Source organism: Montipora foliosa, chromosome 6 (genome assembly GCF_036669935.1).
Source record: "Montipora foliosa isolate CH-2021 chromosome 6, ASM3666993v2, whole genome shotgun sequence".
In the NCBI taxonomy this organism is placed as follows: domain Eukaryota; kingdom Metazoa; phylum Cnidaria; class Anthozoa; order Scleractinia; family Acroporidae; genus Montipora; species Montipora foliosa.
The window spans coordinates 39,345,795-39,360,671 of NC_090874.1; the positions used below are offsets into that span (position 1 = coordinate 39,345,795).

Sequence of the window (14,877 nt, forward strand, 5' to 3'; positions counted from 1 at the left end):
GCGTTCTTCGTTGCGAACCGTCAAATAGGACGTCGCGTAGGTCCAGAAATGTAGGTAATAGATGCTTGCCCAATTCATCTAATTACTTGCATTGCTGCGCATATCTGATTGTTACATAGCTGAATTTTTTCCACCAACAGCGTGCGCTCTCATTGGTTACTTCGAGGTCACATGACATCTAACAATAAAACTGTTCCCCGCCAAAAGTCTCTGAGATGGCGCTAGTGCAAAGTCTATGACGTCACTGTTACCCTCGACTGTTGACCGCTGCTGTTGCGATGCTGTTAATATTTGTCCCCAGCCAGATTCGGCCAAACTTAATAGACGCTTAAAACGTCAAACCGGAACGAATCATGCACGAAGGCGCAAGTTTACCGGGCATGGATGCTGTACCGAGAGAGAGAGTTCATTCCGGTACAAAACCGTATGCCGGTATCGTGTAAACAAGGTATCTCCGCTAGCTTTGGAATGAAAATTTTCAATTGGTTGCGCATTCTGTTTTTATTATGTTATCTTATGTGGTGTCTGTTGAGCCGCACTGGACGGAGGAAAAAAACGCCGCAAAGAAAACTCACTCGCACCGTTATGACTTAAACACCTCATTGGAGGAGCCATCGCTGTGTAAATATTTAACCAGTAATTTACTACATTCAATTTCTGCATTGATCTTTAAGTTTTGTGATGGTTCAAATAAACGAGTACAGAGCCACGAGGGGAACCGGGGTAACTTGCCCTGGGACGAAAGGCGTATCATGGAAAGAGTTCTTACCTACTTCAGAACATAATTTTCCTTAACAACAACCACTAAACAGTTTCAGCGAGAAACTTACCCCACTGGACTCATCGTCCCAAGATGCAACGCTCGATGTAGACGCGCTGGAAATGTCCCACAGTGCATTTGGATCTCGATATGGTCGTGGAAAGGCGAAACAAGAAGCTGACGTAAATATGGAAGATTTAAGGTTGGTTAATGCACAATTTCTACGTTAATCATGTTATTGTTTTGTTATCATTGTTTTGAGAACCTGTCTTCCTTTGATTAACAGGCAGGAGGTAATTGTGAAACGAAGGAAACGCAAGCGAAAGAAAGGTATGTTAGAGGGTCTACCTTCAACCCCTTGAAGTATGAGTTGAAAGTGCCAATAGTTGATGATAGCGGTAAAGTTCCTACCATAACTTGAAACAATACGTACGTAATAGACCATTTTTGCATTCTCACGGCTGGACTGGATCTAGCATGGAATGGAGGCTAATGCGTGCGAATCTTTTCGAATGCAAATTAATTTGCCCGCATTAGCCTCCATTTCATGCTAGATCCAGTCCAACCGTTAGAATACGAAACTGGCCTATTGATAGAGAATCTTTCGGGGTGTCGCAAGGGTGCGGGCGCCGAACAAAAGCTCCGCTTATTGTTTATGCTCCATTACTATCTATCCCTTCATCCTGGGCTCAGTTGTTTGAAACTGATTAAAGCTAAATCTGTTTTTTAACAATGAGTTGTCCCTGAAAAGGAGCTGTACCTCAGACACCTTCGGATCGCTGAAAGTGGTTTGACAGGAATTTGACCTGCGATTGGCAGGTAGTACTAAGAAGGACTGTAGGTGATAACTGACCTATCGACAACCGTAGCGGATGTTATCGTTTTGAACTACATATACAGTATAGTCTTCAGGAAAACATCTTTATTTTCAATCTACCGTAGACTCGTTCAGAGCACTGTTAAAATTTACGCGATGAAGAAACCTTCATTGCCAATCTGTCCTAATTTTGTGAGACGTTTGCCTTTTTTGTTCTTATGGCGCATTCGTAAATTAGGGCACTCTGATGTTTGAATTCCAATCAATGCTTTCGTCTTTCACTGTCCCTTTATTTAACGGTCCGTTTAAAGTATCAGGACAAATTTGATGGATGGCAGTGTAAAACAGAACCGGTGATTGGAATTTCAACTTCGGATTCTGCTACTTCATGAAAGTCGTAATAACATGCTGGCTGACATTAGAAGCCATCCACGGTAGCCCTGAGCGGCGTTTCGTTACGTTTTATACTTGTACAACATAGTATTGAAAACCCCTATTGGACTCGCCAACGTGAGAAGTAAATCCGGGGGTGGCAGTTACAGAAAGGGAAGGATAGTCAGTGCGATGTGCGAATAAGGTCATTTGAATGGGAACCGATTTTCTCCGTCAATACATCTCACGTTAAATACAGGCCGGTGAAAAGTCGAAAATGGCCATTGGTATGTTTTACGGGTGCGTTTTGCTGTCACAGTTTTAACACGGTTTAATTTGATTGCGTAGGAAAACTGCCGAAGAACTATAACCCCGAGGTTGATCCCGATCCTGAGCGATGGATGCCGAAAAGAGAACGATCATATTACAAAGGCAAAAGACAAAAGAAGGGCATATCTGTGGGTAAGTGCTGACCAAGTTGATTCTATTCGAGGCACTGTGTCCATTGTGATAGGTTTTAAAACCTGCATCGAGACGTCAAAGCAAGGTTCACGTTTGCATACGTATGCATTGCGTATGACCTTGAAAAATAAAGGTAAAAACAGAACCGTATTAAAAGAGATTTCTTAAAACATAAAACTATAAAAGTTAGAGATAACAAGTTAAACCGACGTTTCGGAGTAGACATCACTCCATTATCAAGGTAAAAATGTTCTATGATGCTAAAATTACAGTATTAAAAACGATTGACGCTAAGAATTAACATAATAAGCACGTGCGAAATTGGCTATAAGAATACTTTAGCACGAATGGAATCCGATTGCACATTGAGGCTAGGCTTAAGTGTTCTTATAAATAACATTTCAAACACTAAGCAATCAAATTTGTTTTTACATTTTTTGAGCACCTCAAAGCGTTTAAGCAGGTCCCGAGGGATCGCACACGGGTCGTAAACAAAAATGCAAAACATTTTATTGGCTTATCGGGTAAAAACAAACGAGCGGCGCAAATTTCCATTGGCTAAGCGAACGCGGATGCAAACAACGTCATCTCTTCATGGAACTTTCTGGAAAGCAGTCGGCATTTCGCTTTGACGTCATTTGAAATGCAATAATGTGATTGGACAATTGAGCTGTTTACTGCCCATATTAGGAGAAGCTTTGTTGTAATCTTGCCAAACATTGGTCCGTGAAACAAATTGCGAACACTTTTTCAAGGTCATACGAAAGTCGCTCCATGCATTTACGTTGGCTTTTGTATTTCACGTTTTTAAACGTGGCGAATCAAATGCAAGGTAAGAACAGTACTTCCATGTTTCCCCGGTTGAAGTCGAGACCAAGAGAGCGTAGAGGCTTGTCCACCATCTTGCAAAGGATATTTTCTAGCGTGAGTAAAAAGGGACTGGGGATTAAAAAAAAGAACGAAAGACAACATTTTATGACACATTGCCATAAGGTTCTTTATTATTGCACAAATTATCACAGGGCTCGGTTGCGTCGATGGTTGGTATATAAATCATTTTCATGTTCCTAAGGCACCGCGCCTTTTCTATTGCGTCTTCGTGTTTAAGTGTCTAGTCTTCTAGAGCTGGAGCACTAATTTGGGACACTAAACTGAAATCAACAAATGTTGGTTTTTGAGGTAAGGGGAAAACCGGTGTACCCGGAGAAAAACCTCACGGAGCTCTGAACCAACAAACTCAACCTACAAATGGGGTAGGGTCATACCTCTTGTTGAACACTGTATTTCATTGGCTGTGTGGAGTCCTACTTCCTATTGTTTTCTGTGCTAAATCCATCGTTATATTTGTTCGTTCCATTGTTCTTTTGGCCAATCCTGAAGCCCGTTCAATGAGGTACGACATACAAATGACGCTGGTTCTGGGAATCGAACCCGGGCCACAAGGGTTGGAGGCAAGTGCTCACACCACAACGCCAGCCCTGCACACCTGAGGTCTCTTCGCCACTAACTTCAAAATAAAAAGATTGCAAACAAAGTGTCTATGTTGATCCTGTGCTATTTCAAACGTTTTGCTAACTCGAAAGAAAATGTGCCCCTAAACTGACGTAGTTTTACCCTCGTTACTGAGTATTCCTGATTCCCTGAACCTCTCGCAAACTCCAGTCAAATCTCAATTTCCCTTTCTGTCGTTTTCTATGTAATTAATTGGGTTGCAGGGTTGGCACAGTGGTGAGAGCACTCGCCTCCCACCAATGTGGCCCACCAATGTGGCCCGATTCCCAGATCCGGCGTCATATGTGGATTGAGTTTGTTGGTTCTCTACTCTGCACCCAGAGGTTTTCTCCGGGTACTCCGGTTTCCCCTCTCCTCAAAAAGCAAAATTTGACTTGATTTGTGTTAATTGTTAATTTCAATTTACAGGGTCCCCAATTAGTGCTTCTGCGCTAGAACGACTAGACACTTAAATGAAGTTCCTTTTTTTTTAATCCCTCGATGACTCGAACCGTTTTTTTCAAGACGAGAGGAGTAAAAACTTGAGTCAAACCCTCAGATTTAAACAGCGGTAGCGGCGTATTCTTCGTCCGTTTTGCATTTAACGAAATTTGCCAGTTCAGTCCCGGGTAGATTTCACTACTAGAATCTACTGTATATTCTCGAAGTTGTTTCGTTCCTCTTTCAAAATGTCAATAAATCACTTGTGTTCCTCCAAAGGGGCAGTTCACTTCGTAATTGTAAATGTCTAGTCGTCACTACATCGTTGCAGTCAGAAAGTACTTTCAGTTGCGACAGAAATACAAGTAAACATCCTTCCCCACCCCCCTTATTCTTGAACCTTGGTTAGAGTGGACTCTCGACAATAACTCGACCCGTGTTTAATTTACTCATATCTTGACAGGTAAAGGAACACAAGGTGCTGCTGCCCCCCCGGACTCGTAAGTGTTTTCTCAAAATACTTAGATGTGTTTTTCTCTTCTCTCCCAAGGTTGTTCAATAATTATATTAGCTGTTTGCATTGCTTAGTATTGCCAAATTGTTTGCATTGCCAAATGAAAAGGAAGAGCAGGCCATTTTAAGTCTTTGGCCACTTTTTCCAAAAATTGTATCCATTCACTGTGTATATGTATATCTATATACATATATACATATATAGTTCTTAATGAAACCGTAGCATTGTTTGGAAGCTGTTGATACAAAGTCGCTTCTGTCTTGGTCTTCACCGTAAGTGTAAAATGAGATGAGATTGCTCGTTAAAAAGACTGAGAATTTATTGCCGGGCCAATAAATTAACATTCAAAAATACACCAGTACGATAATTGTCCCCCAAAACACGATAACGTAAACAAAACTAAGTAACTCTCGCAGTCTTCTTTGAGTCTTCATTGAAAAGATTGATATAATATTACACAAATAATCGGTGACGTTTTCCCTTGTAATTTTTACCCCAGATCGTCCAGTCCTAAAACACCCGGTAGCCCCAAGCCCGCATCCCCGCCCGGTACCCCTTCCGCAGGTGGTGCTGCCGCCAGCGCAGTGCCGCCCCGACCACAGCAACCCCAGGCTGCTAAAAAGAAACAGCGAACGAAGAAAAAGAAAGGAGGCTGGTGATGGCATCGACTTGGAAGCAAAGAACAGCAGATACAGAAAGATAAATGACTTCTTGGGAAATCTATAGGAGATAAAAGGAGATACGTATGCAGACACCACAGAATGTGACCTCACTCTTAGCCGGCTTCTCTAAGATCAGGCTGAGCGTTGATTTCAATCAGTAAAGAATTAGAAGTAATTATAATTCGTTATTTATGTTTTATCAAATAAAGGTGGTAAAGTTAAAGCTTCCTAGCGTTCTCTGGTCTGAATTTTTGTAGTATTAAGGGTTATTGCACTGGGAAGACGTCTTCGTGCTGCCGTCGTTGCCGGCGCTACAAACCCGATTGTTGCTCACCATGGTAAACTAAGAGGCTATTTTGTTCGAGCCAGCTCATCCCAATAACTTGAATTTAGCTCACGTACAAAGGATCGTACTTTGCCTCAGCCGTAGTATCGTTTTACGCATGCTCCCGGGACAGGGGGCTTTCCCGAGCGCTACAAGAGTACGAATGTTGTTCCCTTTTTTTCCATGCAAAGAAAAAAATCAAATGAAACACAGGAAAAATTACGAGCCAAGCATTGGAATGGGATGAGGCAGACCTCTGTCCAGCTCCCCGCTTGGCACGATTTTCTCGGCGATATCTGGCCCTGCTCGACTGCCCCCTTTCCCACTTATATATAACCAGTGTTTTTTTGTGAAAGAGCACTAAGACAAGATTTAGGAATGATTTTAGACAACAGCAGCTTTTGAAAAGGTACATTGACAATGAAAATTGAACGTCAAAACCTTTTTTGAGGTTCCTATTCGTGCGTAAAGTCCGATTAAAATCTTTAGATTGTTATGGTATTCAACCATAACCAAAAAATCGGCACATGCTGTTACTACTGTGTTTGTAACTCATTCAATTAATCTCTTTTGCTAAGTACAAACAAATTCGAGTAGTATCAACGTCTGCGTTAGGGCAATTTGCGTTTTCAAAACTCAGTGGTAGTTGATGGCGGCCGACAAAATGTTCGGCCCGCAACGGAAATCTCTCGGCTAGGAGCGGCGGAACGTCAAAACTGTTGATGAGCATTAATTACCGGTCGCGTGAATCGCGTAGCGGCAAACTGAAAATCCCACGACCGGCTTATAAAAGCGGATAGTTCAAAGTTCTAATTACCGCTAATAGCGACGTAACAATTGGTTAACATTATCTAGCAGTCGCGCGAGGTTAAAACAAAGGCAAATGAACAAGACATCAAACAAGTAAGTCAACGGCCTCGAGTTAGAGAACAAGAAGCTAGAGAAAAGAGGACATCATGAGCTCTGGATCAAAAGGCAAAAGAAGAACAAGGGGTAATTCAACCATCAGAGACAAAAGTACGTTGTATTCTTTTGATGTTGATATCTTTTAAAAGATGGTGGAAAAAGTCTAAGATACTCTACTATCCTTTCAAATATTGAAGTTGTTGATTCCTTTTTTTAGCTCATGTAGATCCATAATACTATAAATCAATACTTAGGTGAATCGAATTTCATGGAGCGCGCGTAGTGTAGTGGTTATCGCTCGCGGACTGCATTCCAGCACTCTGAGTTCGAATACCAACTCGTGCTCTCTAAAGTTCACTCAGCTTTCCATCCGTTTGTGTGTGGCACAAGTTGTGCAAGCAATGAGATAGGAGTGGCGACCATCCCTGCCGTGAGTTGCGATAGATGTCGTAAGTTACGGTATAACGAAAAAGGGGTCTTTGGATTGACTTCGACTTCGGTCGGCCTCTCGGAATTTCATGGCTCTTCTTGTAATCCTGTAAAATAAAGAGCTTTGAAATGAAAAGTTTAAAGTATCTGCAATGTAGGTTTTTCTTCCACGAGTTGTAGACACTACTTGAAAGTGGCGCGCGCCAGTTTAGATTAGCGAATTTATCTATAAAGGGCAAAATTACTGAGCGCTGATTGGCTGATTGGCATTTTTTCTTAATCGAGGGCATTTTTGGTAATCAAGAGAGGGCTTGATTACCTCTCAATGATTGGTTAATCCGTTGCATAGCAACGTATAAATTTTGGCCTCATGTGATTACCTATACTAATCTCAATTAGAGATGTATCATTAAGTAGATATTGCCTGCGTTCAACGAACTCTTCGACGTTAAACTATCCTGCATGGAAGTCTCGCAAGACTCTCGGAGACCGGTCATTCTTCGTGGCCGCCCCCAAATTATGGAACGAGCTTCCTAGTGATATCAGGGACCTAAATTCAATTAATAAATTCAAGACGGCAATCAAGACATCTTTTTAGACAAGCCTTTTTATAGTGTTAAATTTGATGCTTTTATATATATATATCTTATATTTTTTACTTGTATTTATATATTTAAATTTACATTTACATTGTATTTTTATATATTCGTATTAAGATCATATTGTAATGCGCAATTGAAAATTTATATTGATAATTGCGCAATAGAAATTAATAACATTATTATTATTATTATTATTATTATTATTATAAAAGTGCTTCGCTTTGAGCCAGTTTACCTCAATTCTCTTTTGCCTTTTTTAAGCCTTAATTTCTTCCAATTTTTCTTCTTTTTCTCTTCACTTTGGTGTGAAAAGTCAAGACGGGTAATCCTTTAATTGTAATGTGTGCTAGAGTTGTGCCAGCCAAATGAATGAACTGGGACAGAACTGGTATCTAAGGAATTTATGATTTTATACGTATTTCTGTTTTGCTCTCGTCAACCTAACTGTATCATCTCGTTCTCTCGCTCGCCTGTTTAGGTCCTGTAAATCGAAGCCGTCGCCAAGTCCAGTTTCCTTTCGCTCCGCTTCACGGCAAAACGTTTTTTCTGCATGTGCATTCCCCGGGCAAAGCGCGGAATTTGGAGAAGAAACTCACGGAGCTAGGAGGGGTAAGTTCTTGCATTTGGTGTTTATTTAAGCATGGCCATCACTTGCGACGCAAGCGCGAGCCACAGTATAAGAGTGAGGAAATCCGCCGCGAAGGCACATGAACGATGAAAAAACTCTTGAACTAACCTTTGCACTTGCCCAGCAAGAAAAATTTGACCCGAGTTCTGGAAACAGAGTTAAAGCCAGGCCGGGGTAAATGACGTGACAGTCTGTAATTAAAAATTACAAATTAATAAAATAGAGATCCTAAAAGATTATTCATTCTATCGCGATCAAAAATTTATGAGATATCAAGTAAGTAAAGCACTTGAAAGATCCAGCTGCAGTGCTCGGCTGATCGATTAGAAAATGATTGACATATGGTAATGAGGCAAAATCCCCATTTTCTGTTCTTTGAAATGTTTCTCTCTGTTTCCGGTCAGCACGTAGTTACTTAGTTGATGGCCCTCTGTTAAAGGGACAGTGTCACGCTATTTTAGTCAAAATCAAAACACTAATAGACGTCTTTGCACCAATGAAGACCAAAAATAATCCTGCAGTTTTGTTTCGAATGGCCATTGAAGTGCACTGAAGCTATTCTTTGTTTTGTGCGACCAAGGATGGAGGGGATGGAAATGGATTGAAGCTTGAAAAAATTGGCCAGTGTTTTCAAGTTTGGAGACGTTGTCCTCTGAAAGTCGCCAAGAGTTCATACGAATCGCTCTTTGTGCCATATTATATTTCGTATCATCGCAATGACTTGTCAGCAATGTTACACGTATGAGCTGGAGTACTAATTTAGACGTTTACCCAGTTTTGACCTAAAAACAGTAAATTTAGCATGACATTGCCCCTTAAATAGCTGTGTATTATGAGTCATTTGTTACTTTTATCAATGACAAATTCTTTTCTAGGTGGTAGAGAAATTTTTGAGCAAGGAGTTGACGTGCGTAATCACGGATCAGTCGACAGTTACACAGCGATCTGCGTCTCAAAGCAAAGGAAGTGACAAACTCACTGCCTTGTCCAGCGCTCGAGGGGTAAGAACTTTATCCGAATTGTATTTCAAAGCAAAATGATTTTACCTAAGAAGAGATCTATCAGTTAATTAATACAAACTAGTTCCCAGTCCACACTAAGTTATACAAACATGTTTTCAGTGGCAGACAAAGATTTAAGAATTCACAGCTCTCGCTGATTCATCCAAACAAGTCGTAAACAGGTTCAGACAAAAGTAGTTTTAAACTTCTTTTAATTAAATTAAGGTCGTCAACTAAAGATGTAGCAAAAGACAAAAAGTTTTGTTCCGCTAAAAATGTGGGGAAAGGAGGATATTTGAGGCCCGACTGAAGACCAACATAAATAGGTTAATAAACAAAAGCTATTTTTGAAAAAAAATCCAACTGCCATTGTGCGCGGAAGTTTTAGATTTCAGTTCGGTACATGAACTGCCGGAATAACCTTTCCTTTCAGACAGAATGATCTAATTCATCAATAAAAATGTTACACTTACTAAACGCATTGTTGGTTGTCGTTTCCAGCAATCTCGAGCCCAGGCCATACTCCAGAAATCAGTGGGACAGCGAAAACAACCAGGCAAGAGTACAGATGTTCTCGGTAATGCAAGCAAATGGGGAATACGAGTCAAATCGGTTGAGCAAGCCTTGAAATGGATTAACACGCAGTTGCAAAAGAAGCCACAGGATACCACTCAGTCCAAGAACCGGGTTTATAGTCTCAGGGGAGCCTTTCTCAAAGTTGAGGATCACAGCTGGTAGGTTTTCACAGTTTGGTCAAGTTTGAAATAAGGAATTAACCACGACTTCGGTCATAAATAGTTGTGACACTTCGTTAGAACAGCAAGTGAAGCGCATCAAAGCTGTTAATAACGTACCCCTCCTCCTCCCTCCTATCAATGTTGCATTGCACTCGAACCCATAACCAACAAGATTGAAGGGGAAGAGGGGGCAAATTGCCGTCTGTGTTACAACATTTGTGAACTAGACTCTAGCTTCTTAGAAACATTTGTTAACCAACTCCCACCCAGTTCTCCGAGGTTTTTCCAGTTTACTCTCAATAACCAACGAATGTTCTCACAAGATTGGTACTTGACGATTCCCAACCTAGTTTTTTCGTTTCTTTCCTTGACCGTTAGAACAAATTTAGAGCAGCTTGCTTTCTTTTTCGGCATTGCACTTAGCTGTGCCATCTGATTCGGAATCTTCCACACATGAGAGGTATTAGTCTACAAACCGACGTCATTTTTGTCTTTAATTAAACGACACAAGTAACAAATTTGAATGTACGTGTTTCTGATTTCTCAACAGCCAATACAAGCCTTTGGTTAAGGAACTGCGTGTCTGGCCTCACCTAAATCTGGATGCACCGCCCGGTTTCTCGCCATTTGACGAGCCAGTGAGCATGCGCACACGATCACACAGCTCATCTAGGAGTCCACGAAAAGTCGTCAAGCGCGCAGCTAATAAGAGTTCATCTGGAAGCACAGACAAGAAAGGGTACTGTGAACTGTGTGATACTCATTATGAAGGGATGAGGAAACACGTGAACAGTAGAGGACACAAGTTGTTGGCCTCACGTGAAGACACGTACGCTGAATTGGATCGACTCATTGCGCGTGGAAAGACTTTGAAGGAGTTTGAAGATGAAAGAATCAGGAAAAGATCATCCAGGGGTCGAATGCAAACAAGGTAGGCCTGACGTAGAGTCATTAGGCTCTTACTCAAATTACAAAGCGTCGGCTGATGGGCGTGGATCTTAAACATTTGAATGTTACAATTCGGGTTTTTAGTCATTAAAAAAATCTATAACGGACTTCTTTACGTATTTGTTAATTCTATCTTTTCGAGACGTTGATTTCAAATAACAATCGAAAATAGGCGGTGGATGGAAATTCGATTCGGGTTTTATTAGAATGAATATTATACGGAAGCCGAAATCAGTGTTGCAGTTGCTGTAATTCGAAATACTCAGTTTGAAGAACTCAAATACTGAGGTTTTAAAAACAAGCCTATTATTTTACCAATTGGGTAGACAGCGGGAAACCTCTCTCTTCTCAGTAGAGGGTTAAGTTCTAATGGACGTTTTATGTTGTTACCTATTTAGATCACGTACGAGAAGCAGATCTCCAGTCAGTCCAAAACGAACTCTTCAGAAAAGAAAAACTACTTCAAGCAAAACAACTTCGCCGAAAGGAGGCAGCTGGAGAAGGGCAAGTCAGCAGAGGCGATCAGCGACTCCTGTTGAAAGGTCTCGGAGCATTAGGTCCAAAACCTCTTCCCCTGCACGCAAGACCTCAAGTTCTCCTCGCAAGGCTCAGAAGAAAGTAACACCGATTAAAATCGTCCGATTTCAAGATAGTGGATACTCTGTCGTGAAATCTACAGCCAAAAAGCGACGCCGTGATCAATCAGACAATACCACCAGTCATGCCATGCCGAAACGAAAAAGGACTGATCGATTCTCGATTGTCGAGGCTACACCGATGAAAATTCGACTCCGACGAAGTAAGCGAAAGAGTTCCCCAGTAACGAGAGCTTCATTGTTTGTAGGACGCTTGCATTAGGTGCGAAGAAACATTTGAAATCGCAACGAAAGGAAACGATTTGAGGATTAAGTAAATAGCCGATATTACGTGGAAATATATAATGAAATCGAACAATAAAAATAAGTGTAGACTTATGTCAGTGTGTAAAAAAAACTATAAAACTATAAGTGGCATGCTTTTATATTATGAACCCTCCATTTGAGTCTTTGAGGGACATCAGCTACGAAATGTGATGTTTTATCCATATTTTACTAGATTTAATTCTTGACTCGAGGAAACCGATATACTGCTTTAATTAGGTAAAAAATATTTTTAAATATTAAAATATTCGGGGGAAAGAAAAAAGGAACAGAGAGGTATTATCTATAGTTATGGAGTGTGTATACCATTTATTCTACATTAATAATGTTGGTAATTACTAGTAACTGTTAGAAAAAGAAAAATGTAAATATGTTACAAATGTCATCTCGTTTTAATGCAATAAAATATGAGTGACCAACACTTCCGTTTTTGAAGTCTCTGTCCGCAGATAGATTCCATATCAGCAGAATACAAATATTTGCACGGTTCATAAATTCAAACGAGATATTATCAGTTACCGGGTGTTAGGATTGCTGAGACAACTTAGCTAAGACGGAGGTGCATGTAAAGGTTGGGCGGAGTTTAAGTGGTACTCATCCTCGTAGGGGCAGTCATTCGAGACGGAACGAGAATCAGGACTGGTGTAAAGTTTCCACTTGAGAAACGTTACGCCGGTCCCGATTCTCGTCCCGTCACGACTGACTGCCCCTGGGTCTCCGAGGATGAGTGGTACTATGATCAAGAAATTAAATATTTTTTTCTTTGAAGTTTAAAACTATGTTAAGTACTGAAACACTAAGTGACCCAAGTTGTAAGCCTTAATTTAAAAGAAACTTGTTCATTTGAAATCTTGAGAGAGCTGGATCGAGGAGAAAATGACGTCAAATGCAATGCGTTTGTACCCGACTGAATTAATATGCAGCACGGGAGTTTTGTGCTTTCAGATTTTGAAACTCATGTTTTGCATACATAATTATCTGCGTTTACACACTGAAATTTTAAGCTATTGAGTGAACGACGTCACTTTTCCCTACACCCAACCCTCTGAGGTCCAGCCGGTTGGTTTGGGACGTGAGTAATGGCGGACACAGCCTTTGGATAAAAGTCAAAGCTCAAAATTTTGCCAGGCAGTTGTTAAGCAAACTGTGACAAACTTTCAAAATCTGAAGAAAAAAAGGAAGTGACTTTTTGATCATTGTACCACTGTGAGCCCATAAGCGGCTTTCCACCCTGCATTCCCATACTCTACCTTTTGAGCTATCAGTTGTCACATCCTGAGAAAAGAGAGTTAGAAGATTTAAACCGACATCGATTTCAGGCTTTTATTTCTCAATATCTGCTGCCACAACCTACAATTGCCACCAAGAGTTTTCACATTTTGTAGTTCGTACCGATACAATCAAATTTTGAGTTGAATTCAGTTGCCTTCGAGTTTCGACCCACAGTCTGTGACAACATTCCTTGCGGGAACAGTGCACCAATATACAGATCTGAAGCTTTCACGGCTCGCTCTCCCCTCACAGTGTTGTTTGCGGGCAAGTTTCTGAGCCCATTTGGCAAAACAACATTGTGGGAGGGAAAGGCATTGGAAAGCGTTTCAATAACTTTGTCTGAGGCTGTGGTTGTTAGAAATCTCTAAGATAAATTGCATTGAATTCGAACCTAATTTACAGTAGACGGAAAAAATTCACAACAGAATTTGTCAATAGAGCATATTTCGGCCAACGAAGTGGTATGTATGTGATTGTCAAGGAGATTTTAAGCTTGAGGGACTGATCACTGACAAATGTGAAAAAGACTTGAGGTAGAGTATTTTGAGAGATAATACCAAACGTCTTCATTAGTTCACTAGCAGAAATCATGAATTTGCAGGAAAAAAGGTTCTCAATTGTACTGAAGCCTACAAGCAAGTTTTAGCCCTGGACCGAGGAAATAATTTCCATTTTCTCAGTTATTTCTACCGTCGTAGCCAGAGATTCATGCCTGTTTTTTCAGGAATTCATCCTTTTCATTTCGAGTAATGTTTCCGAATCTGACGACTTACCTGTTTAAAACAATTCAATACTCTTAGTTTTGGTACCACGGACACTAAAAAGACAAAATGAATTGCCGAAGAATTAATTTTGAGGGCAAAGGAAAAATTTATAGAAAAGAAGGCAACAGTGTGGTTACAGTATTTACAAAGAGTGGTGGCGTAAGGTTGAATTCTGAACCACAAAACACGTTTTAAGCCCAGAACATTTGGATAGAAACATCCAGTTATCTAACTAGTTGGCAGCCCGGCCTTTTTAAGTAACGACGATCGTACTCACTCCATAAGAGCGGACGTGAAATGAGAACTTCTCGAATTAAACACGTTGTACTCCACGATATACAAAGGTAGGTACATCGTTCTCTTTTTGGTGAGCACCATTGTGTATCTGAAAGCCCAGTCCAATTAGTGAATTTTCTTGGTAATACGTAATGGTTAGCTGTCCTTGTTCTGCAGCTTAATTAGTTTATCAGTGTGTATCAAAAAAGGCGGGGTTGATCTTGATCATCAGGCGTTAACGAAATCGGCCAAGTCGTGCTTTTAAGAATTCACAGCTTCAATTCTAGTCGAAACGCTTGGAAAAAAATATCGATGTCTTTTGATATCAATATATTATTTAATGCAACAATATGATATCCTAAGACAGTTCGTCAAAACAGGATGACGCTTAAGGTCGGGCATCTCCATGAAGTTCCGACCTTCAGTAAATACGCATATCGGAAATTTCGTTTACGAAGACATCTGTCAGTCTTCACTTTATTTTCAAATCCAATTTCCCACCCCACACATACTATTTGACTCACAAAAGACTATTTAAACAACAAATAAA

General features: G+C 40.6%; 2 protein-coding genes and 1 long non-coding RNA gene across 3 annotated transcripts in view; 2 read left to right on the forward strand and 1 right to left on the reverse strand.

Moving 5' to 3' along the window:
* Window positions 1–5,745, forward strand: part of LOC138007307 (signal recognition particle subunit SRP72-like) — a 35,280-nt gene extending 29,535 nt beyond the window's left edge. The window contains exons 18-22 of the mRNA XM_068854124.1: window positions 813–962; window positions 1,047–1,090; window positions 2,298–2,411; window positions 4,807–4,843; window positions 5,357–5,745. Of these exons, the coding sequence (XP_068710225.1) occupies window positions 813–962; window positions 1,047–1,090; window positions 2,298–2,411; window positions 4,807–4,843; window positions 5,357–5,516 (505 nt within the window). The 3' untranslated portion in view covers window positions 5,517–5,745. The remainder of the gene's footprint in view (window positions 1–812; window positions 963–1,046; window positions 1,091–2,297; window positions 2,412–4,806; window positions 4,844–5,356) is intronic.
* A 1,213-nt stretch (window positions 5,746–6,958) lies between these two features.
* LOC138007309 (uncharacterized) lies at window positions 6,959–14,113 on the reverse strand. Its single transcript, XR_011124024.1, has 3 exons — window positions 14,061–14,113; window positions 8,518–8,600; window positions 6,959–7,286 (listed from the first exon to the last, which is right to left on the reverse strand). It is a non-coding gene; the product is annotated as an uncharacterized lncRNA (long non-coding RNA).
* LOC138007308 (protein DBF4 homolog B-like) lies at window positions 9,084–12,294 on the forward strand. The gene is made up of 5 exons (XM_068854125.1): window positions 9,084–9,148; window positions 9,285–9,410; window positions 9,912–10,144; window positions 10,698–11,078; window positions 11,494–12,294. Exons 1-5 carry the CDS (start codon window positions 9,140–9,142, stop codon window positions 11,951–11,953), a joined length of 1,209 nt encoding a protein of 402 aa, XP_068710226.1. The 5' UTR covers window positions 9,084–9,139; the 3' UTR covers window positions 11,954–12,294.
* Window positions 14,114–14,877: the final 764 nt, after the last annotated feature.